The following is a 24,655-nucleotide window of genomic DNA, read 5'->3' as shown; positions in this document are numbered from 1 at the left end:
ATATTAGCATAAATGACACTAATTGTGCACATATCGCTTCTCCAATTACTTTTTCTAATATCGATCTCACATGATTGACTTAGTTTCCTATCCCTTTCCACTTAGTTAAATACTAAATTGATAAATAAAATAAAAAATTAAAAAAAAAATCATTTGAATACCTTTATTTTACAAGATTCCAGGATACATAGGTAACTTTCTAAATTCTAATACCAAACCCCACAAAATGATTTCAAATACTTAATTCAAAAAATATTAATTTTAGAATTGGATTTCAGGATATGTCAAATTGATTTTTTTTGTTTTTGATGTACAACACTTAAATTGTGGAGGTTAATAGAGAATAATTTAAAGGAAAAAAATTAATTATAATGGAAGAGGAAACTAAGTCAATCATCACATGAGATGTAAAAAAAAGTAATTGAAGAAACAAACGATAGAAAATAATGGCGAAAACTTTTTGAAATAATTCAATTTAATGGTTACTTGATTACATGAGATGGAAAATGGAAAATTAAGTAGAACGAAATTAATCAAAAATATTTTTAAACAAAAAGGCATTAAAAATATTTAAGATTTCACTTTCAGAAGAAATCTACATTTTGCCAATGTCATTTATGTTGTTATGTGCACCCAAGTGCATATTTTGTGATGTTGAGTGCACCCTCGAAAGGTTGTGCTGCTACACGCACCTTTGTCATAGTTGGTGTTGTTGCGGCCAATTTTTCCTTTAATATTTTATTTTTTTAATTATATAGTATATGTTTTTAAAATGTTTTGGGGTTCCATGTTTTTAATATATTTTTAATTATCTAAGTAAACAAGCTAGAAATTTTAAGAGTGAGGGGGATAGTGTAAGGGACTCCACCCTCAAAGTGCCCTTTGTGTGGCATGGGTTATAGGGGTTGAACCTCTAACTCAAATTAAAGTTGAAAGGTACAATTTTATTATTAGACTAAGGTTAATATAATTTTTCAGGGGTTTGTAAATAATAATGGTAATGTAAATTTATAAAGAAAAATATATATGCTTTTGGGTGAAGTAGTATTACCAACCGGCAAGGTCAGTGTCGATCAAATATACTACGTATATTTTTTCACCAACTAATTTAATTGGTTAAATTCTTGCGGGTGGTATCCAATTCAAGATCAAAATCACTGCAAAAGTAGCAACAATTTTTTCTTTGCATTTTGGAAACTGTAGATAGAACAAGAAAGGTAACCTTTTATTTCATCGAAAGATAGCTAGTATAATACGGAGTACAAGTTAAAGATAAACAAAAGTTATATAATCACTTTTTATTTGCATTCTTAATGGCTAATATTAAGTCAAATATGCTCTTTTAGTTATCAACACGAGGATAATATCTGTATTTTGATTTCTATGGAACTAACATGCATACTGAAATAGAAATCATTAAAAAGATAATAAATGCATGTCACCACAATTTCAAACGCGTTGGAAAAAGTCAACGGTAAAGCACTCTAGTTTCATTAATGGGTGTCTAAACATGCTAATGGGTGGTAAGATAATGTATGTTGTGGATCTTACTAGAGTCAAAAGACTCAATTTGTAGATTTATCTATCAAAATGAAGTCAATGGTTTCTATTTTAGTGCTATTCATAAAGGTTTAAATCAAGTTCCTGTGGCTAAAGTAGCTACAACCTATAATTTTTGGTAGCATTCTATCTGTACATGTTAGGATTTGGGAATTTATTTTACCAAGCAAAGCTTGGTAGAGTTGGTGGGAAACTCACCTTATAATTTTGAGGTCATGAGTTCGAGCCCCACTAATTACAAAATGCTTGGGAGTAGGGGGATTCCCTTACCTCCCCCCTCTACTCTCAAGCGATGACCTGCGGAGTTGGGCTGACTAAACTTGTGAGAGGTGCGCCATCTCATTAGGATCCTTTTTCTTACCTTAAAAAAAAATGTTAGATTTGGGAAAGTTGGGTAGCATTTCGAATTGTCAATATGTGATTTGTTCAAGTACAATTACTACCGAGTATATTTCGTTTTGAAGCTAATTTCTCTTTTTCTTTTTGTTAAAACGTGTCTTAATTAATCTTACTTTATAAGGAGTAAAAATTAGTAATAGAGTATCAAAAAGAAAAAATTTTGTCATCACCATTTGCATGGCTTTCGTTCTAATTTATTCTTTTAAATATATGTTTCTCTCAGCTTCATTTTGTTCTTCATAATTAAAATCTTTTTGTGAGATAAAATTGGTCAAAATAAGAAGAACAATATGAAACTAATGGTATATAAACTTTTGGAAATATATGTCATAACATATCTTAATTACTCTTTATTACTTTGACTAGTGACATTATGTATTATTTTTTTTTTAAAGGTAAGAATAAAAAACATTAGGATCGGAAATCCTCCTCACGAGAGAAATCCCTAATGTGTAGTGACATTATGTGTAGTGAGCTATTAAATCTATGTTCATAATACCATAAATCATACTTTAATTTGGTGATATTGATTTCTTCTGCATGCACAATCAATCCCTTTCATTTTAACTCCATTTGTAATTGTTTCAAAAAAAAAAAAAAAAAAAAAAAAAAAAAAAAAAAAAAAAAAACTACATTTTTTGTAATTATAAGCACTAATCCAATTATATTACACAACTTGATTTGTAGTTGAGACTACTCATGCAACATAGACCGTAGATGTGTTTTTTTTTTTTTTTTTTTTTTTTTTTTCATTACGGAGTACTAGTCAAGCACGAATTGATGAGTTAACTTGTGGGATTGTTTAAGAATAGGGAAGAGCTATTTAGGTTTGTAACTTAGTTCTTGCTCTACATATTGACTGTGTCAAACAGACCAACAATTAACATTAATTAATGCATGCTTCATTATAATTTTTTTTATTTAAATTAATTAACATATATACTACCTTCGTTCCTGAAAGTCCAACTCATTTACTATTCATGTGGTCAAAATAAAATAACTTTGACAACATTTTATGATTTATACAATTAAAATAAATTAACAAGTTTGATCTTATTAGATTCCCCTTATGATAAATTTTTCAAGTATCAACTTTTTTAATATTTTACTTATACATAGCCGAAGTAATTAGTGGTCAAAGATGTTCATTGGACACCGTGCAAATGCAAAGTGAGTCGAACTTTCAGGAACAGAGGGGGTATATATATTTGGTCTCTAATAATTAGGCTACAATGTTCCCATACGTAGTGTAAAAGATAAATGAGACTTTTATTTGGGGACAAAGGGAGTACATAATAATCAGAGATATTAACGAGCAAAGACTTGCAATGACAAATGTGTGTGCACGCACAATACTCTAATTAAACAGGAAGAACTTTTAATGACAAATTAATCGAAATATTTGCTCAGTAATATAGTTGTTGGAAAGGAGAAGCTAGGAGGGTGGTAAGTACCCAAAATCAGCCTAAAAATCCCCACAATTATCATCAAAGCTTGACATATCAACCACTCTATTTGAGCTTGACATCCATCCATCCATATTACACAAAACTAGAAATTATATTATGGGAATTGCCGTCATACACTATATCCCAATGCAAATTATATAAATTCTTGTACTAACACCCATATTTTTTTTATAAGTGGTGAACTAATTATGTTGAACAAGACTAATTCTTAGAGAGAAAAATTTGCATGAATTTCCATTATTTTAAGATGGCCCCTCCATCACTTCAGGCACTTGTGCTTCCCAAAACCACCCCCTTTTCACATCTTTTTCCGTGGTCAACCCTTTATATAATTCTTTCTTTGACAATCTGCTCTTTTTATTTATTTAATTTTATTAATTAAAATAATTAATTAATTACTAATTTTTAACTTAGTATTTGTTGCCATTCCTTTCTTTTCCTTGAACGTAAAGGCAGCTTCTTTGTACCCTTTTTGTCATCAACCCTCCCTCGTATTTTTCCTTCCTCTCTTTCACACTATCATCTCATATGCTCTATATGCTTCAAACTTTCCTCGTCCTCTTATTAGTTTGATCGCGACTATTAGAAAAAGGGTCTTTAATATCACAAAATTTCGAAAAATATATATATATTTAAACCCCAAAAATCCGATACTTTAGTATCATCAATCATCCTCATTGAATACAATAAAAAACAACAAAAAATATATACTCCCTAGCTCAATGCTTTCTTTTTCTCTCTCTAAATTTTTTCATATCCATGACATTCAAAAAGTCTCTTCCATTACTAGTCTTATTACTATTACTTTCTCTATTGTTTATACTATATCATAATGATCATAGTAACAATAGTTTTAGCAATAACAAAAATAAAAATTATTATGCCCATAATTTGAGAGTTGATCATAGGAAACTGCTTGAGAGTAATACTAATACACAATTGTTTGATTTTACTCCGTTCAAGAGGCACCACCGCAAGCACGTCCCCGTTCGATCCGAACCCGAGATCGACCCGCTTTTTGGCGCGCAGAAACGGCTCGTACCTACCGGTCCAAACCCTTTGCACCATTGATATATTCATTTTAAGGTTCTTACTTTTTACTTAGCTTTTGTAGAGTTTTTTTTTTTTTTTTTTCTTTCTTTTTGTATTGATACATGATATATGTTGTTAATTACTTTTATTTAGAATCTAAATTTTGTTCTCATCTATAGTTAGTACTTGTCAATTTCTTCCCAATTAATTTTCTTTTGGGTCTTTTAATTCAATAATGTATGATCCTATTCCTTTACATAAGTTAAAAACAATAAGATCTTAATTAGTACTCGTATAGTCTTTACATTTACCTTTTTATTTTTTAATTTTATAGTTGTAAGAATCATATCATCATTGCTAGATTCGATCATTTTATGTTAATTTTATTTTGTTAATACCATTGAACTATTCCAAATTTGTATATTTTCCTATTTTTCTTTGGATCTTATTTAGAATTTTTTTTTATTATTATTTGGGGCCAATCATTCATTAGATTATCAATGCAATTATTGCTTCCTACGCAAGTTGTTTTAATTTTTTTTTTAATTTTTTTTTTTTTTTTTTTTTTTTGGGTTGAAAACGATCACTAAGTTATATGCATATGGGGATTACAAATATGAGCACGCACACCCAACGTTTAATACAATTACAAGTACCAATGCATGAAATTTATACTTATATTCCTTAATTATTCCTTCATTTTTATATCAAGGTATTTATTTACCACTATTTTAATATAATTATATTTAACTTTAACTCAATTAAGAGAAGATAATTTTTTAATTTCACTCTTAAATAATAGTACCAATATATTATTATAAATTATATTCAGCAATATATTACGCAGGCGATACGGCAGGATCGGAGTATATAAACATAGAAGTATAACATCAAAGTGCTAATAATAAGAAAGTAAATAATAATCTAATTAATTAAGTACATTATTATATTTTTGATATGATAAAAATTTACTATATAGTTTGAAAAGAAGCAAAAGAGTGGTTGGGACGGCACGTCAAAATGGGGGAAAATGAGGTTATAGCTGAAATTTGTTATATCTAACATAAAATTAATTTAACATTAAATTAACAATGTGAACCAATAGTTGTCTATTTGGTTAGTGAAAAGGGTTGACTTTTTGTATTGCGCAGATAAAGAAATTAAGATCATGATGTCATGTGACTGAATAGGACCTTTATGGACCTTTTTATTAGTAACGATATCTCTTTTATATAGTGGATTTATGTGTATATATAACATGCACATTCGTTATGGACTTATCCTTATAATTATTATCTTAAATCACATAAAAGAGATTCCGTTACAAAATTGATCTTTGTATAAATTAAAGTCGCTTTTATTATAGTTATATGTGTAGAAGATATTTATAGATACTTGTGTTTTATTACACTTTTGTACAGCTCAGCTTTCCCTTTTCTCTATTTATATATACAGAGGGCTTTGTAATCAGTGGACAACAATATCAGAAATAAAAAGATTTCCCCTCTTACTTTCTTCTCTCTGAATTTTCTCTGTTTTACCTCAGATTCTTCTGGAAATCTTGAAGAGAACTTCAAGATTTTACATGGTATCAGAGCTATAGTGCTCGATTCTTGATTTCCGCTGCTAGATTCTTGTGATACTTCTCTTCTTTGATCGATTTCACGACGAAATTGATTGATATTTTCTTGATTTTCTTTCGAAATTCGATTTTAATCGATTTTTTGTTGATTTTGAGTCTGAAATCTTCATCGATTGCGATTACTATGGCTTCCGAACAATCTGTGACTTCTAATCATAATTCTGGAGTAAATTTCAACGATCCTTACTACCTCTCTAATGGCGATCATCCTGGCATGCAATTAGGTACGCATATTTTGACTGGACCTAATTACATCAATTGGAGTAGAACTGTTAGAATGGCGTTGATTGCGAGGAACAAATTAGGTTTTGTTGATGGAACAATTTCTGCACCTGCAACTGATTCTGATGATTATCAGAAATGGTTGAGGAATGATTACATGATCATGAGTTGGATCCTGAACTCAATGGATAAGATGTTGGCGGAGAGTTTTCTGTTTGTGAATTCTTCAGCTCAATTATGGAAGGAATTGCAGGAACGTTTTGGTCATACGAATTTACCTCAATTGTTTGAGTTACACAGGAGTTTAACTCACATTCAACAGAATGATTCTTCGATTGCTGTGTATTTTGGCAATTTGAAGAAAATTTGGGATCAATTGCAGATTCTTGAAGGTTTTCCAGATTGTTCATGTGGAGCAATTAAGACATGTTCATGTGGTATAATGAAGAAGATATTTGAGAATGATCAAAAGCAGAAGCTGATGCAATTGCTTGGAGGATTGAACAAAAATTATGATGCTGTGAAGACTAATTTGTTGAGTGCGGACTCAATTCCTACTATTAACAAGGTTTATCATACCTTACAGCAGATTGAACAGCAGCAGAAGCTTAATTCTATTGTTACACCTGAAATGAGTGCCTTGAATGCTTCAAGAGCACCTCAGAGGTTTGGTGTGCAGAATCAGCTTTCTCTTCAGAAGAGAGATTTCAAGAGATCTAAGAATGACTTGTTTTGTGAAAATTGCAAGAAGAAAGGTCATACTATTAATCAATGCTTCAAGATTCATGGCTTTCCAGACTGGTGGTTAGCTTTGAAAGGCAAATCTGGTGGTAAAATAGCTGCTACTGCTGATTCTTCTCCTGGTATTCTTGGTTCTGCTCCTGTGCAAGGTGGTTCTGGTGGTGCTGTTGGTGCGGATCCTGTCATGGTTTCCAATGTCTATAATGAAGTGATGAAGATGATGAAAGCTCAGAACAATGGGGAATCAATTGTTCTGGATAATCCTTTATATGGCACAGTCAATTTTGCAGGTACAACACATCTTTCTAATGGATTTTCTTATAATAGCATGAATTGGATAATAGATACTGGAGCTACTGATCATATGGCATGTTGCTTAGCTTTATTTTCTAATTTGAAACCTATTCAAATTCCTCTCAAAGTAGGATTACCTAATGGTAATTTTGTTCTTGTCAATCATGTTGGTGATGTGGCACTAAATTCTCACATTACTTTGCATGATGTCCTATACATTCCCACTTTTAAGCATAATTTGTTGTCTGTAAGCAAATTATTGCATCACAGTCCTCTGGTAGCTCATTTTGAGAAGGACTTTTGTGTTTTTCAGGACCTTACAACTAAAGAAACTTTGGCTTCTGGTAGAAGACAGTCTGGTTTATACACTTTTGAGAATTCTAAGGTTGTAGTTAATCATTTTTCTACAACAAATAATATTGTATCTAGCTGTGAGCTTGTTCATGCTAGATTAGGTCATGCTTCTTTAGGCAAATTGAAGCATTTGAAATTTCTGTTTTCTGATAATAATACAGATACTTTTCATTGTGAGGCATGTGTTTTTGCTAAGAATCATAAATTGCCATTCCAGTTATCCAATTCACATGCTAAAAATCCATTTGATTTGTTGCATATTGACTTGTGGGGTAAATACAGAACACCCTCTTTGAATGGTGCTACATATTTCTTGACCATTCTTGATGATAACACCAGAACAACATGGGCTTATTTGTTGCATAATAAGACTCAAGTTTTTCAAATCATTACTTCTTTTCTTGCTTATGTTGAGACACAATTTGGTACTAAGGTGAAGCAGATTAGAAGTGATAATGGTACTGAAATAATACAAGAATCTTGTTCTGTATTATTTGCTGGAAAAGGAATAGTTCATCAAAAGACTATTCCAGGGAATCCTCAACAAAATGGGAGGGTAGAAAGGAAGCATAGGCATATGCTTGAGACAGCAAGGGCTTTGAGGTTTCATGCTAATTTGCCTTTCAAATTTTGGGGTGAGTGTTTATTGGCAGCTACTCATCTCATAAACCTTTTGCCTAGTGCTGTGCTTGATTGGAAAACACCTTATGAGTTACTATTTGGGAAGTTACCTGCTTATGATCATTTGAAGGTGATTGGGTGTTTGTGTTATCCTGCTCAAAAACTATCTGATAAGTTTGCTCCTAGGGCTAAAAAGTGTGTTTTGATTGGATACCCTTATGCTCAAAAGGGATATAAACTGTTTGATTTGGTTGACAAGAAGGTTATACTCAGCAGAGATGTTCAATTTTTTGAGGATCAATTTCCTTTTAGGAATTCTGGTGACACAAATGTTCTAGTTTCTCCTCCTTCTCATTCTTCCATAATGAATCCTGCTCTTGTTCCTACTTTTACTTCTATTCCTGTTCCTGGTCTTGACTCAGCTTCTGGCTCGAATTTTCATACTCAACATATTCCTTTTTCTAATGATGTTTCTCACTCTCAATCTCCTATCTCCCATGTTCTTGTATCTGATGATGATGATGTTGTTCATCAGAATTCTGAACAGTTTAGTTCAGAATAAATTGAGAATGCTTCTGTTATGGATCATTCTGTTCCCTTTGTTGAGAATGATCACTCTCAAAGACCTTCTAGACCTCATATTTTCCCATCCAAGTTTAAGGATTTTGTTATTCCTAAACTTTTACAACAAAAACAATCTAGCCAATCTGTTTCTTTTAACACTATGACTCAGTTCACTAGTTTGGTGAATATGCTTAAAACTTCTCCTGAACCAGTTTTCTATAATCATGCTAAAAATTTTCCTGAGTGGATGGATGCTATGAAGCTTGAATTAAGTGCTCTTGAAAATAACAACACCTGGGAGGTTACTGAACTTCCTCTAGGGAAACAGGCTATTGGTTCAAAATGAGTCTATAAGACAAAATATAGGCCTGATGGTACAATTGAGAGGTGTAAGGCTAGATTGGTTGCTCGGGGTGATAAACAAATTGAAGGCAAAGATTTCAAGCATACATTCAGTCCTGTGGCAAAATTTACAACTGTCAGGTTGTTGATTGCTCTAGCTGCAGCAAGACAATGGGATATTCAGCAATTGGATATCAATAATGCCTTTCTTCATAGCTATATTGATGAAGATCTCTACATGAAGCCACCTCAAGGATATTCAGTTCCTGCTGGTAAAGTTCTCAAGCTTAACAGATCATTATATGGTCTAAGACAGGCTTCAAGGTGCTGGAATATTGAGTTGAGTAAATTTCTGATTCAACAAGGATATGTGCAGTCAAAGCAGGATTATTCTATGTTTTTTAGAATTATTGAAGGGTCTTTCACTGTTGTCTTGGCTTATGTGGATGATCTCTTAATCACTGGTAATGATTCTGCTGAGATAAGCTCTTTGAAGACCAGGCTGCATGATATTTTTACTATTAAGGATCTTGGTTCTCTTAAGTATTTTCTTGGCATTGAAGTTTCAAGGTCTGATGCTGGTATTTCTCTTAATCAGAGGAAATACATTCTTGATTTGTTAACTGATATGAATCTTCTTGACTGCAAGGAAGCTTCTTTTCCTTTTCCTAAGGGTTTGAAGCTCAGTAAGTTTGATGGTTTGTCTTTGGAAGATCCTGAGGTTTATTACAGGAAGATTGTTGGCAAGCTTTTGTACTTAAACCTTACAAGACCCGATATTTCTTATGTGGTGCAGCAATTGAGTCAATTCTTAAGTGATCCTAAGGATACACATATGAATGCTGCTATGCATGTTTTGAAGTATCTTAAGGGTACTTTGAATACTGGTTTATTTTATCCTGCAACTCCAAGTTCTATGCTCAAGGCTTACAGTGATGCTGACTGGGGTAACTGTTTGGATAGTGGGAGATCTTTGACAGGTTACTGTGTTTTTCTTGGTGATTCTCTCATTTCTTGGAAAACCAAGAAACAGAAAATTGTTTCTAAAAGCTCAACTGAGGCAGAATACAGATCCATGAGCCACACAGCTGATGAGATTATATGGGTTGAAAGATTATTAGCTGAGCTTGATATAGAGGTTCCTACTCCTATTACTCTTTATTGTGATAACATGTCTGCTCAGCACATTGCTGAGAATCCATGTTTTCATGAACGGACCAAGCATTTGCGTTCCAAACATCAGAAATTGGATGTTCATTTCATCAGAGAATGTGTACAGGCTGGTCTAATCAAGTGTGTTCATGTCAAATCTGCTCTTCAGTTTGCAGATATTATGACTAAAGCTCTCGGGGCAGATCAGCACAAGTTTCTTTCTCTCAAGATTGGCTTGGTTTCTCACCCAGCTCAATCTTGAAGGGGGGGGGGGTGTAGAAGATATTTATAGATACTTGTGTTTTATTACACTTTTGTACAACTCAGCTTTCCCTTTTCTCTATTTATATATACAGAGGGCTTTGTAATCAGTGGACAACAATATCAGAAATAAAAAGATTTTCCCTCTTACTTTCTTCTCTCTGAATTTTCTCTGTTTTACCTCAGATTCTTCCAGATTTTTCTGGAAATCTTGAAGAGAACTTCAAGATTTTACAATATGTGACTTGGGCGGCATATATAAAGTTTGAGGATGCTAAATACTCCGTTTATATATGGTATTAAGGGTCTGTTCTGATTTACTGAATTGAGTTCAATTGAACTGATTGATTGGAGCTAAACTGAACTTAAACTGAAGAAAACATGCCCTAAATACATGATTTTTTGTGTTTTTAAGTAAGAAAACTATTTGCTAATATTATTATCATACTTTATTATTAGTACGAAGATCATTATTTTATTTTGATTAGTATAAGTTGGGGCAGTAATTTTCTAATGATTGTATATATAGCTAGATGGCAAATAATATTGCCAGGCTAGAGACAGCCAAGTGGAAAACTTATTTACCCAACATCAGACGACAAACATTAAGAGGGTCAAAATATATACTATTAATCTTGCTTAGCCAAAACATGTGGAGTTCTGTAGAAGAAAAGAAAATTGTTATTTGATTTAGTTTGATACACAAAATTAACGATCCATTGAACTAGGTTATCTTTAGCACTTGATCAAGCTAATTCACGAGTTTAGTCTAACTACTAGTTTATCTCAATGTATTGACTATTGAGTATTTGCTACTTAATTATATGAACTTATTTTATCTCGACATATTTAGAATATGATGTTTATAAACTTAATACTCGTAAGTTTATCTGATTTATGCTATCTAAATTTAATTTATTTTGTCAAAAAGGTCAAAGTTAAGAAAAACACGTCACTAAAGCAAACATGAGTTGTATTTAAAAGTTTAAGGGTGTATTCGGCAAAATATAGCTGTGAAGATAGCTGTAGTTGTGGAGGTAACTGTTAGCTGTGTAGGTAGTTGTTGGCTGTTAACAAGCTGTTAGATGTGAAGATAAATAATTTAGATATGAGTGTTCGGTAAACTAGCGGTTGACTAGCTGTTACATATAAAAATCATTATTTTATTTTTAAAATTATAGATTAAATTTTCAACAGGTACCTGAAAAGTTAACTCTAATTTTAAAAGCTAATCTTTCTAACTTTTCATAAAAGCTACCTCCACCACAAAAGCTACCCTAACCACTACTTTGCCAAACACTCACATTTTTTTGTTAAGTGTGATTTGACTTTGGTCAAACCACTAAAAGTTACCTAAAAGCTACTTAAAAGCTAGCGCCGAACACGCCCTAAGTCCCATGGGATCGATGAACCCCAAACTATTGTGCTTGGTCGTTCCATTTGCATTGGTTCGTAAAATAGTTTTTTTTTTTTCATTACTAAGCTAGTTAAGACGTAAAGTCTTGAGAAGGCTAAAAGTTGAAATGTCATTAGTTAAGAGTTGATAAGCTAATAGATTATATTGCCCCTCAAGAAAAAGCTACTTCAATGTGTACGTATTACAAACTACAACAAAACTTGTGATACTTGTTAAAATCGGTAACGTAGTTATAAGATCTAAATATAATTCAATCAAAATCACTAATTTGAAATAAGTATATTGAAGAACAAAAACAATTTTATTAAGCAACTTGAAGTATACTATTTTAATACAATTTCAACTACCACAAATGTATCATTATTAATTATACCAGTATATCAAATATCATATTCACAGTGGATTCAGTTCCAATAAGCAAATGTTCTTCACATTATCTAAATTTCAACTTATATTATTAACAAATTATACCAATAACTTAAAACAAATTATACCAATTGTTTGTTAAAAAAAAAAAATACAATAAAAAGAACATAGTCGTCTTGGTTTAAAAAAGGTTTTATTAACAACATCTAGACTTCAGTATCTTACAAGTTACATATTGAATATTGCTCAATTTTTTACCATAATTTATTTTAAAAAAAGTTATTGACTAATTACACGTCTTTGAATACACCGTTACAATAATACTTTGTATGTATGATTTTGTTTCTCTTTGAATACACCCTTACAATATTATACACAAATTTACACTTTTTTTTTGACGCAATTTACACATCTTGAATAGAGTATTTTTATAAAAAAAAACTCTGCAACAACTAATTGATTTGACGAATGAAAAAGCTAATTGTTGAGCTAATACCCCTTTGTATAATCAGCTTATACAGTTAGCAAGTTTGTTATGGCTCTAACAGAAAGTTGTTAGAGTTTGTTATGTATTGCTACTTGTTTATATAGCAGTAATTGTAAGATTATTACACAAGTTTTCTCATAATAAAATTTTCCTTAATTTTCTCCCAATTTTCTCTCTGTTCCTTATCTTCTTCCGCAAGTTTTTCCTCAGTTTTTGAGGTTTTTTCCCATGGTATCAGAGCCCAGACGTTATTTTATGAGATTTTCTTCTCTTCTTCTTTCTTAATTCTTATTCGTCTTCTTCGATTATCTTCGTCTCTATGTTTTTTCTCTCGTTTTTTCTCCTAATTTATGTAGTAATGGCGGCTGATTCTTCAAATTCAACTTCGAATGCTATCAATTTCAACGATCCTTATTATCTCAGTAATGGCGATCATCCTAGTATGCAATTAGGCAGCCATATTTTGACTGGTTCGAATTTCTTGAACTAGAGTAGAACTATGAGAATGGCGTTGATTACGCGAAACAAATTGCAGTTTGTTGATGGAACACTTCCTATGCCCGCTGATGATTCTTCTGATCGTCAGAAATGGATCAGGAATGATTACATGGTCATGTCCTGGCTCTTAAATTCAATGGAGAAGGTTTTGGCATAATCTTTCATGTTTGTGAATTCGTCTCATAAACTTTGGCAGGAGTTGAATGAGAGGTTTGGTCGTACTACTGCGCCAAGAATTTTTGAATTGCATAGGAATTTGACTTCGATCCAGCAGAATAATGCTTCTATTGCTGAGTATTTTGGCCAATTGAAGGCTGTTTGGGATCAGCTGCAGATTCTTGAAGGATTTCCATATTGTACATGTGGTGTTCTTAAGCTATGTAGCTGTGGTATACTCAAGAAGATTTTGGAGAATGATCAACGCAATAAGTTGATGCAGTTGCTTTCTGGTTTGAACAGAGATTATGATCAAGTCAAGACTAATCTCTTAGGTTCTGATCCTTTACCACATGTTCATAAGGCTAACTATACTTTGCAGCAAGTTGAACAGCAAAATAAGCTGAACAATGCTGTTGTTGAGTCTGCTGAGGTTAATGCTTTGCATGTTGCTAAGATGTACCCTAAGCCTGCTTATCAGAATTTCAAAAGAGGTTTTAAGAGGCCGAAAACTGATATGATTTGTGAGCATTGCAAGAAGAGAGGTCATGCTATTGATAGCTGCTTCAAGTTACATGGTTTTCTTGATTCTTAGAACAAGGATAAACCTAAGTTTTCACCAAGATTTGCTAATAATGTGTATTCTGATGAGAGTAGTACACAAGCTGCTGGTATTCTTGGCAAATCACCTCAAGACAATGATGTTGGTGATGCTGGGAAAGGTGCAACTGCCTCAAACACAGCAGATCCTATCATGGTTTCAGCCGTAACAAATAAGGTTCTGAAGATGATGCAGCAGAATAATTCAAGTGTTTCTGAAGATAATCCTCTTTCTGCCAATGTCAATTTTGCTGGTACAATTTCTATCTCTAATGTGGATAGTTTACAGCATTGTTTTGGACATGATAGTTGGATAATTGATACTGGTGCTTCTAATCATATGGCATCTAATCTAGCATTGTTTGCTTCATTAAAACAGCTTATAAAATCAATTAGATTGTCTTTGCCTGATGGAACTGTGAAATTGGTGGAATATGTTGGTACTGTTAGGTTGAATTCTGAAGTTCTTTTGGATAATGTGTTTTATATACCAGAATTTAGACATAATTTGTTGTCTGTTGGGAAGTTGTTGGATCATAATCAGCTTGTTGCTGTTTTTTATCATAGTTCTTGTTATTTTCAGGACCTTGCTTCTAAAAGTGTATTGGCTGCTGGTTCAAGAAATTTTGCATTGTATAAGTTTTCTAAGTCTTTAGATTCTGTTGACAGAAATTCCATTGTTAAGAATTATGTTCAGGTTGTAAATAATGCTATTACAGCAAATAATTCTAGTGCTAGCTTAGATGTTGTTCATGCTAGACTAGGTCATCATGCAATAGGTTGTATGAAGCATATTCCAGTTCCATCATTTGGCAAATTGAATAAAACTCTTGATTTAGCCGTGAAGCTTGTGTGTTAGGGAAACATCACAAAATGCCTTTTCCTCTTTCTGATTCTCATGCTCTTGCTGCTTTTGATTTAATTCACATCGACCTTTGGGGGAAGTACAAAAGACCATCATTGACTGGAGCTACTTATTTCCTTACTATTGTTGATGATCATACAAGGATTAAAAACTCAAGTGTTTTCTGTTATAAAGCATTTTTTGCAATATGTGTCTACTCAGTTTGGTACCAAAGCGAAAGTAGTAAGGAGTTATAATGGTACTGAAGTAATCCAAGATGCTTGTTCTAGCTTGTTCCTTGATTGTGGCATTGTTCATTAGAGGAGTATTCCTGGTAATCCTCAGCAAAATGGGAGGGTAGAAAGAAAACATAGACATCTTTTGGAAACTGCAAGGACTCTTAGGTTACATGATGGTTTACCCTTCAAATTTTAGGGTGATTGTTTACTGACTACCACCTATTTGATCAATATGATTCCCAGTTCTGTTTTGAAGTGGAAAACACCATATGAAATGTTGTTTCATAAGGTTCCAGATTACTCACATCTCAAGGTCCTTGGGTGTTTATGTTATCCTGCTGTGAAAACCTCAAATAATTTTGAAGCTAGAGCTTCTAGGTGTGTGTTCATTGGGTATCCTTTTAGTCAAAAGGGATACAAGTTATATGACCTTGACACTCACAAGGTTGTTAAGCAGAGATGTTATGTTTGTATAGTGTGAGTTTCCTTTCAAAGCTTAGATTCAGAATTCTAATTCTTATCCTTCACATATTCCTCCTATTAAACCTATGGTGAATCTTGCTCTAGATTTTTCTCAGAATTCAGACCAAAATTCTTCTATATCATCTCCTCTCATATCTTTTTCTTCTCCTTCTAATTCTCATATCTCTTCACCTGTTCATGATCTTCAAATTCATTCTTCTTGAAATTTTGAATCTAATTCATCTTCATTTTCTATTCCTATTTCTCATTCTGATGATGTTATTCAATCTGATCTTGTTGATAATCTCATTGTGCCAGTCAGAGATTCTAACAGACAGTGAAAAACTCCATCTAATTATAAGAATTTTATTTTGGCTAAACCTTCTCATAGGATTATTTCTCAGTCAGATTCAGATCTTTCTTCTTCATTTAATGTGTTTGCAGAACCATCTCTTGCTTCTCTGCTTCCTGATTCTATACATAGCTTGAATATGGTTATGTCTGCCTATGAACCATCTTCTTACAAGCAAGCTAAAGATCATCCTGAATTCATTGAGGCTATGAACAAAGAAATTCAAGCCTTGGAAGACAATGATACCTGAGATTTGACATTTCTTCTTGAAGGCAAGAGAGCTATAGGCTGTAAATGGGTTTACAAAACCAAATTCAAGCCAAATGGTGATATTGAAAGGTGTAAGGCTCGATTGGTGGCTAGAGGTGATAGATAGGTAGAAGGCAAGGATTACAAGCACACTTTTAGTCCAGTGGCTAAATTGACAACTGTGAGAGTTGTCATGGCTTTGGCTGCTGTGAAAAACTAGGACATTCAGCAGTTAGACATCAATAATGCTTTTTACATGGCTATATTGATGAAGAAGTGTATATGCATCCTCCACAAGGTTATTCTAAGGCAGTTCTAGGGCAAGTATGCAAGTTGAAGAGGTCACTTTATGGTCTCAAGCAGGCATCTAGATGCTGGAATCAAGAATTAAGCAGATTTTTGATTAATTGGGGCTTCACTCAGTCTAAACAGGATTCTTCCTTGTTTTTTTTGAAAACTGATCATTCCTTTACTCTGGTGGTGGCTTATGTTGATGATCTACTGGTGAATGGTAGTGATGGATCTGTTATTACTTTCTTGAAGATAGACTTGCATAGTGCTTTCACTATCAAGGATCTTGGTGCTCTAAAGTACTTCCTTGGCATAGAGGTTACAAGGTTGATTCTGGTATTCTTTTGAATCAGAGAAAGTATATTCTGTATTTGCTCAGAGATCATAATATGGAAAATTGCAATGCTACTACAATTCCTATGCCTAAAGGCTTGAAGTTGAGCAAGGTTGATGGTGAATTGTTATTGGACCCTGAAGTTTATAGAAGATTGGTTGGAAAATTGTTGTACTTAAATCTTTCCAGGCCTAATATTTCCTATTCAGTTCAGCAGCTGAGTCAATGCTTAAGTGAGCCAAGGGATCCACATTGGTCTGCAGCAGTTCATGTTCTTAGATATCTCAAGGGCACTATCAATTTGGGCTTATTCTACCCTGCCAATTCTGATCTTTCTTTGGTAGCCTACAGTGATGCTGATTGGGGCACATGTACAGACTCAGCAAGGTCACTGACTGGTTACTGTGTGTTTCTAGGAAATTCTCTTATTTCCTGGAAAACGAAGAAACAGAAGATAGTGTCTAAAAGTTCTATTGAAGCAAAATATAGGAGCATGAGTCACACAGTTGATGAAATTGTGTGGCTTGAAGGTTTATTGAATGGGATGAAGATTAGTGTACCTACACCAATAACCTTGCACTGTGATAACATTTCAGCTATCTATATAGCTGAAAATCCTTATTTTCATGAGAAGACCAAGCACATGAGGAGTAAGAGTCAGAAGATTGATGTTCATTACATCAGGAAGAAGGTGCAGTCTAGTCTAATCAAGCTCAAGTATGTCAAGTCTGCTTTACAATTAGCAGATATTATGACCAAGCCTCTGGAAACTGATCAACACAGATTTCTGGCGTCTAGAGTTGGTTTGGTTCAGAATGCCAGTTCCCAAGAATGGACTGGCTTACGTTCAGCCTGTACTGTCATTCTTGAGGGGGGGTGTTGAGCTAATACCCCTTTGTATAGTCAGCTTGTACAGTCAGCAAGTTTGTTATGGATCTAACAGAAAGTTGTTAGAGTTTGTTATGTATTCCTACTTGTTCATATAGCTGTAATTGTAAGATTATTACACAAGTTTTCTCATAATAAAATTTTCCTTAATTTTCTCCCAATTTTCTCTCTGTTTCTTATCTTCTTCTGCAAGTTTTCCCTTAGTTTTTGAGGTTTCTTCACACTAATTAAAGCATGAATAAGGTAAATATACAAAACTTTATTTCTATATTATTGTGATTGTACTCGTATGTAGCTAATTTAACACGATAGTGCCCATAAACATAGAAAACATCATATTATAATAAGATGATATTACCATAACGAACATATGAATCTAGAACAAAATTCCAATTAATTAACAATGAGGTAGATGTTGTAAATTAAGTAGAAATAAATCCAATAACAATATGATATTACCATAAAATATACTCGTACGAAATTAGAACAAAATTCCAATTAATTAACGATGATGTATTGATGTGGTAGATGTTGTAAATTAAGTAGAAATAAATCCAAGTATTATATTTATGCGTATAAATCTGGTAATGATGTATTTGGTTTGAAATGTGCCCCTTAAGACCGGATCTATGGGGTCCAATCTACAAAAGGTGTAGACTGAGCAAAAAAATTAGTTAAACAATTAATGAAATAGCATGAAACATGCAAAATATGCCAATGGAAGAGTGTTCCTTCTGTCATTCACATGATCTCCGCGGGTTTTCTGACAACTCTACGCTGTTTCCTTATTCTCATTCAACACTATTGCATGGAATTAGTAAAACCATGCACGTCACGTCTTTGGCGAAATCGCGAGTGGTAAGATTAGAGAAGGATCGCGGATGGGCATGGGTGGTGACACCACGAAGACCAGTTAGGCATGACACAAATTCGGTCTGACCCGTTAGTCTGGAACAAGCCCGATACAACATGAGAGACACGTCGTTGGGTTATGAGCCATTCGGCTGTACATGAACATTATTTTAAAAATTTTACACGAATTTGACATGAATACGACAGGATGGCCCGATGTCAACCCTCTTATTTTTGACCAATTCAACTAATATTTAAAAATTATTAAGAGGCTCGTTGGCATAGTACGACACAACTACTATTTTTGGCCAGTCTAGGCACGATATGTTGAGAGCGAGACACGTTGGCATGACATGTGTACCCAGCTTTAAGTAAGATTGTTTCATGTTATAAGAGTGTGGGATAACTCAAGTTGTTAGAACTTTCTTTTCGATTCCAGAAGATCTTGGAATCGATTCTCATCCCGCCTTTGCAGCTCTCTATACACACACACACAAACAAACAAACAAAAAAAAAAAAATCCTGCTATTGATACTAATTTAACGTGACATTTTAAAACTAAGGTATACAAAGTAATAATATAATTAGTAACCCTATCCCGATTTCATAAAAATTAAAAGTTGTATTAAACCAAGTAAACATTGATTTTCTACAATGCATTTTCTAACAAGTAATAATGTGAAGAGTAATTGATAGAAGGAAGGAAAATTTATCAAAAATAAGCAAACCTTTGCTCGATCTCCCCAAAATAAGCAAATTTTTTGATTAACCCAGAGTAAGTTGACCTTTATGGGGTATTTTCTCAAAATAAGTCATGACCGGTTTCTTTTAAGTGTAACCGGTTGTTTGGGTTGCTTATGCCACATGTCATTGTGTGGTTGGCCAATTTTTAAAAAATTAATTAAAATGTATTATTTAAATTAATTTTGTAAATTTTTTTTAAAAAAAAACACTTTTTCAAGATTTTAAAAAAAAAACCCTTTAATTTTTTAGATACCTCCGGGGGATGTGGTTTGTGCAGTGGCTGGCGGGGATGAGGGTGGAGCGCTGGCATGCGGTGGTTTTTTTTTTTTTTAATACAATTTAATTAATCATCAAAATATAAAATAAGAAAAAAATTAATTAGAATTAGGAAAAAAGTGACCTATTTGGTAGGTTGTAGGTCATCTGACTTATTTTAAAAAAAATACCCAATAAAGGCCAACTTACTCTGGGTTAATCAAAAGATTTGCTTATTTTGGAAAGACCGAGCAAAAATTTGCTTATTTTTAACAAATTTTCCTAAAAGGAATATAAATAAGCAATAGATCCAGTGAGGGGGGGGGGGGGATCAAATACATAATAAAGTATAATTTTTTTCATATTAATCACAGTTATATTCTTAAAATCTTAATTAGATTGATCATATCAAACAACTAGCACAGCTAATGTGCCAGTTTGATTTGTACTACAAGTATTTTCTCATGTGAAAATGTTGTATCTGATGGGAAGTTCGGAAATGGATGATTTAAAATAAATTGTGATTTTGTTTGCTTCACTTAACTTGAAAATCTAGATTTGGCCCAAGTTAGATTTTTATTTAAGAACCCAAATATTGTGATATGGGCCATTCTCCATGACAATTACTCAATGTCAAATTGAAAGAATTGGAAATCCTGCCAAAGCCCTCTTTGTCTCTTTGATATTATACTCTTTTGAACATTTTTATTAACAACCAACAATCAGTTGCTTGTTGGTAATAAACTATGACAATAGTAATGATTTTAATAGCAATTTTGTGAACAAGATTTCATGTCAATATCCACGATAATGTTAGTATAATATTAGTAGCAGTTTAAATCATGGATATTATATCTTTTTTTGAAGGAAGGTGTGTAAAAAACCTTTTAAGTGGTTGATTTTTTTTTTTAAAAAAACCTTTTAAGTAAAAAGTTGTAAAAAAAGGACCTTTTAAGTTGTATTATATTGTGAGGGGGTACTAGGCTGGGTTTTCCGGGTGGTCAACGGCGGAGCTTCGGTGTTGACTCTTACATGGGGGTCATGTGACTTCTTGAAAAAGCCCACACGTTCCCCTTTCTCCCCAAACTTCCCTCCTTTTCGAACTACCCCTTTCCTTTTCCCCCCTTTCATACTTCAAAAAAAAAAATGTGTGAACTTTTTTAAAAAAAGTCACGTGACTCACGTAAGAGTCGCCGGAGCTCCGCCGTTGACCACCTTGAAAACTTAGCCTAATACTCCCCTCACAACATAATACAACTTAAAAGACCCTTTTTCACAACTTTTCACTTAAAAGGTCCCTCTAAACAAAATCGACCACTTAAAATGTCATTTTTTCATAAATTTTCCTCTTTTAATTTAAAAGACAATGGCATAATAATCAATAGCACAACTTTAATAATGGTTTTAATATGCTATATACAAGAAATTTGAACTAAATTCTAGAAGCACATTGGAATCGATCTTAAAATCCTCTAAAACCGGAAGGGAAGCTCTAACCACCTGAGTGACCCCCCCAATGTTAGGCTGGGTCCTAATTTAATATTAAGGGTCTGTTCACTTCACCTTAAAAAAAAATAATATTTAGTAAAAATAATTTTAGTTCAGTAAAAATAAATTCTGCTCAGTAAAAATCAGTAAATTTAAAGAAGAAATATAACAGAAATTCAGCAAAATTAATTTAAGTACAGCAAAAATAATTTCAGTTTAGTAAAAATAATTTCAATTCAGCAAAAATAAGGTGAAGTGAACGGGACATAAGTGAACCAATTTTGTAAATAGTTTGGATCTGGATCAAGGCTTTGGCTCGAGTCAATTTTAGTAGGTTTACAAAACAACCATTATATTCATTCCTTTAATCTTCCCATCTTTCTCTTTCTCTACGGTTTGGATTTTGAGGACATAGTCATGATATTTACTTTTTAATGGTTTGCTCACTTCTCATCATCACTATTCCTCAATTTGCGTAGATTTTTACCAATTCTTATTGATTTTTTTAGATACATTTATTGAAGTTTTTACTTATATTTTTGACCAAAAGAAAAAAAAATATAACTAGGGAAACTAAGGTCCAACTCATCTACTTCTGAATATCAGTTTGTCTTGTCTGTGGCCACTTATTAAAGACCAAAGTAGTTATTATTTGATTATTTCAGACTTATGAAACACTTTTTTTTTTTGAAGAATCCTATAGAGAAAAAATAGAGAGGATACAACTAGGGTTTAGAAAATGAAAATTTAAATCATAATTTATATTAAAAAAAAATAGAAAATATTTATATAAGAATATGGAAATTTGAGATATATTTTTTGTTGGGAATTTTTTTCTTAAGATATTTGCTATATAAATGACGTGAATATATTTTTATTATTTTATGTTAAAAAATATGGTGGTAAAATAGGAAGGTTATATGGTATTATTATGCTAAATAAAATTTTAAAAAGATTTGACAAAAAAAAAGGTTTGGAGGGATGAAACAACACCAGAAAGTGACACATGTCATTAATAGGTCAATTGAGCCTAATAATTTTAAAAAAAGAAACTTATTACAAAAAAAATAGTGATATATTGAACATTGAATTATTTAATATGACTATAATAATATAAAATCTATAATTAATCTATCAATACACATAATTATATGGGTCAACAATCTTTAATATAATATTTATGTAGTTTTACGTAATTTTTTAATTTATAAACTATTTAATATAATTTTTCTTGTTGATTAAACTGATTTATATATATAAAAAAAAAGTTAGATTTGTCACAATTTATCATCTGTTTAAATTTTCTGGTCGAAGTACTCATTAAAATTTCAATTTGAATTCTATCGTGTCCGTGATGTATTAAATGTATAACAAAAATGTTCATTCTATAATTTTTTTAAATTTTGAGATAAATACTATGCATTTTAATTCTTTAAAATTTTAAATTATTAGTGATACAATATATGAATTACAACATTTATATTTAAGGGTGTTTGTTACGTTTATTTATCAGAATTTTTTTAAGTCACCAATAATGCTCGTAGAAAGATTCTACTTTTTTTAATGAATACAAGTTGAATTTTGCATGATAAACTTTTTTTTTTTTTTTGGAAAATTTGTTAAAAACCATCTTATAAAAACCTAATTTTGTTGAAAACCATCTTATAATTTTTTTTTTTTTTTTGTCAAAACACACCTGTTTTAAAAAAAATTTTGTCAAGGCACACCTGTTTAAATTTTTTTTTTGTTAAGTCCCACCATTTCTTCGGGTTCCGACTAATTACTAACATTTCCGGCGTTAACTAACATATGCACCTCACGTGACCCACTTAACTCTACTTTTATTTTATTTTCCCCCCTTTCTCTCCATTCATTCCCCTCTTCGTCAATCCTTTTCATCATACGTTGGTTTTTATAGCCTTTTATATAATTGCATGGAAACGTAAGTAACGAAGGGAGAATGAATGAAGGAAAAAGGGGGGAAAAATAATAGAAAAGTGGGGTTAAATAGGTCACGTGAGGTGCACATGCTAATCAACACCGGAAATGTCAATCGATAGTCAAAATCCGAAAAGTGGTGTGATTAAACAAAAAAAAATTTAAAACAGGTGTGCTTTGTCAAAAAAAATTTTATAAAATGGTTTTCAACAAAATTTGATTTTTATAAGATGGTTTTCAACAAATTTTCCTAGAAATTTGTTTTTATAAGATGGTTTTCAACTTTTTCACCAGAGAATAATTGTATGTTTTTAATACATAGTCTTCATTTGATTTGAATGCTTCTAAATGTAATTTTACCTCTAAATTACCTTTATATACTTTTTTTATAGAACACATGTTTCACTTTGGTTTTAAAAAAATTTGAAGAAAAGGTAATTCAGAACTTTGTTTAAAATCCTCCATAAATGTGAAACCTAATTAAAAAATAGGGATGAGTTAGAGTGTTTCCTTACCAATTGAAAAGCCTAATTCAAAAGCTTCATACATATATATATGATTTTATATACTTTGTTAATTTACGAATAATTTATTTTATATTAATTGATTAAACCCATCATAAAAAATTATTATCAAATTCGCCAATATTAGAAGGTTTGTAAAAGCCTGAACAATTACAGGATGACACAACATATTTAAAATGATTCAATATATAATTAATTGTATTAAAAAAAATTTCAAATTAAAATATACTGATGGGCGTTAGAACGGTCGCACATTCCACACTCAATCAAACACATTTATTAACAAACACCTTACAAACCAAGCATAATGACAAGTAAGAGTTCGGTCCACAAGGAACGGGATATGGTTGCCAAAGATCTTAACACTTAAGCTAATTCGAAGTCAATGGTGAACTGGGGTTCGTCAAGAAGACAAACAAACTATGGTTCTAAATCAATGGATTAAGGACACTAGGGAATGGGATCCACTCGACCAAGGCAAATAGACGTATTAACAAACGCCCGCTCCGAACTCTTCTTCACCCTTCTGTTTTTTTTTTGGAATTTGGTTCACCCTGTGAGGAGCAGGCGTACAAAATTTGGAGCGCCCGCTCCTGGCTTTGGAGCGGGCGTGCAGGTCATTGGAGCGCCCGCTCCAATTCTTTGGAGAACCTTCTGTTTTTTTGTTAATTTGGGACACCCTGTGAGGAGCGGGCGTGCAATTTTTGGAGCGCCTGCTCCTGGGGGTGGAGCGCCCGCTCCTTATTCCGGAGTGCCCGCTCCGAACTTACTGGAACTTCCTGTTTTTCTTCTGTTTTGGCTGAAATTAATTTCCTGTGACGAGCTGGCGCGCAAGGCTGAGGAGCGCCCGCTCCTCACTGCTTAAAGCTTTGATTAAATCCTTCCTTGCTTTTTTTTTTTTGCTTCCTTCTCCTACATTAAAACCACAAGGACATAATTCAACAAAATTAGCCAAAATCAGATATTTTCAACACTCTTATTCTTTTCTTCTCTCACTCATTGTTTTATTTCTCACTGC

The 24,655-nt window shown here is 32.6% G+C and overlaps 1 protein-coding gene across 1 annotated transcript; it reads left to right on the top strand.

Annotated features, from left to right (window-relative positions):
• Positions 1-13,428: 13,428 nt before the first annotated feature.
• On the top strand, positions 13,429-14,172 carry LOC145566288 (uncharacterized). Its single transcript, XM_081625751.1, has 2 exons — positions 13,429-13,566; positions 13,618-14,172. The coding sequence occupies exons 1-2, from the start codon at positions 13,429-13,431 to the stop codon at positions 14,170-14,172; spliced, it is 693 nt and encodes a 230-aa protein (XP_081481877.1).
• Positions 14,173-24,655: the final 10,483 nt, after the last annotated feature.

This window comes from Chenopodium album, chromosome 11, assembly GCF_948465745.1.
Source record: "Chenopodium album chromosome 11, dcCheAlbu1.1, whole genome shotgun sequence".
In the NCBI taxonomy this organism is placed as follows: Eukaryota; Viridiplantae; Streptophyta; class Magnoliopsida; order Caryophyllales; family Amaranthaceae; genus Chenopodium; species Chenopodium album.
This window is presented reverse-complemented; position numbering and strand designations above follow the sequence as displayed.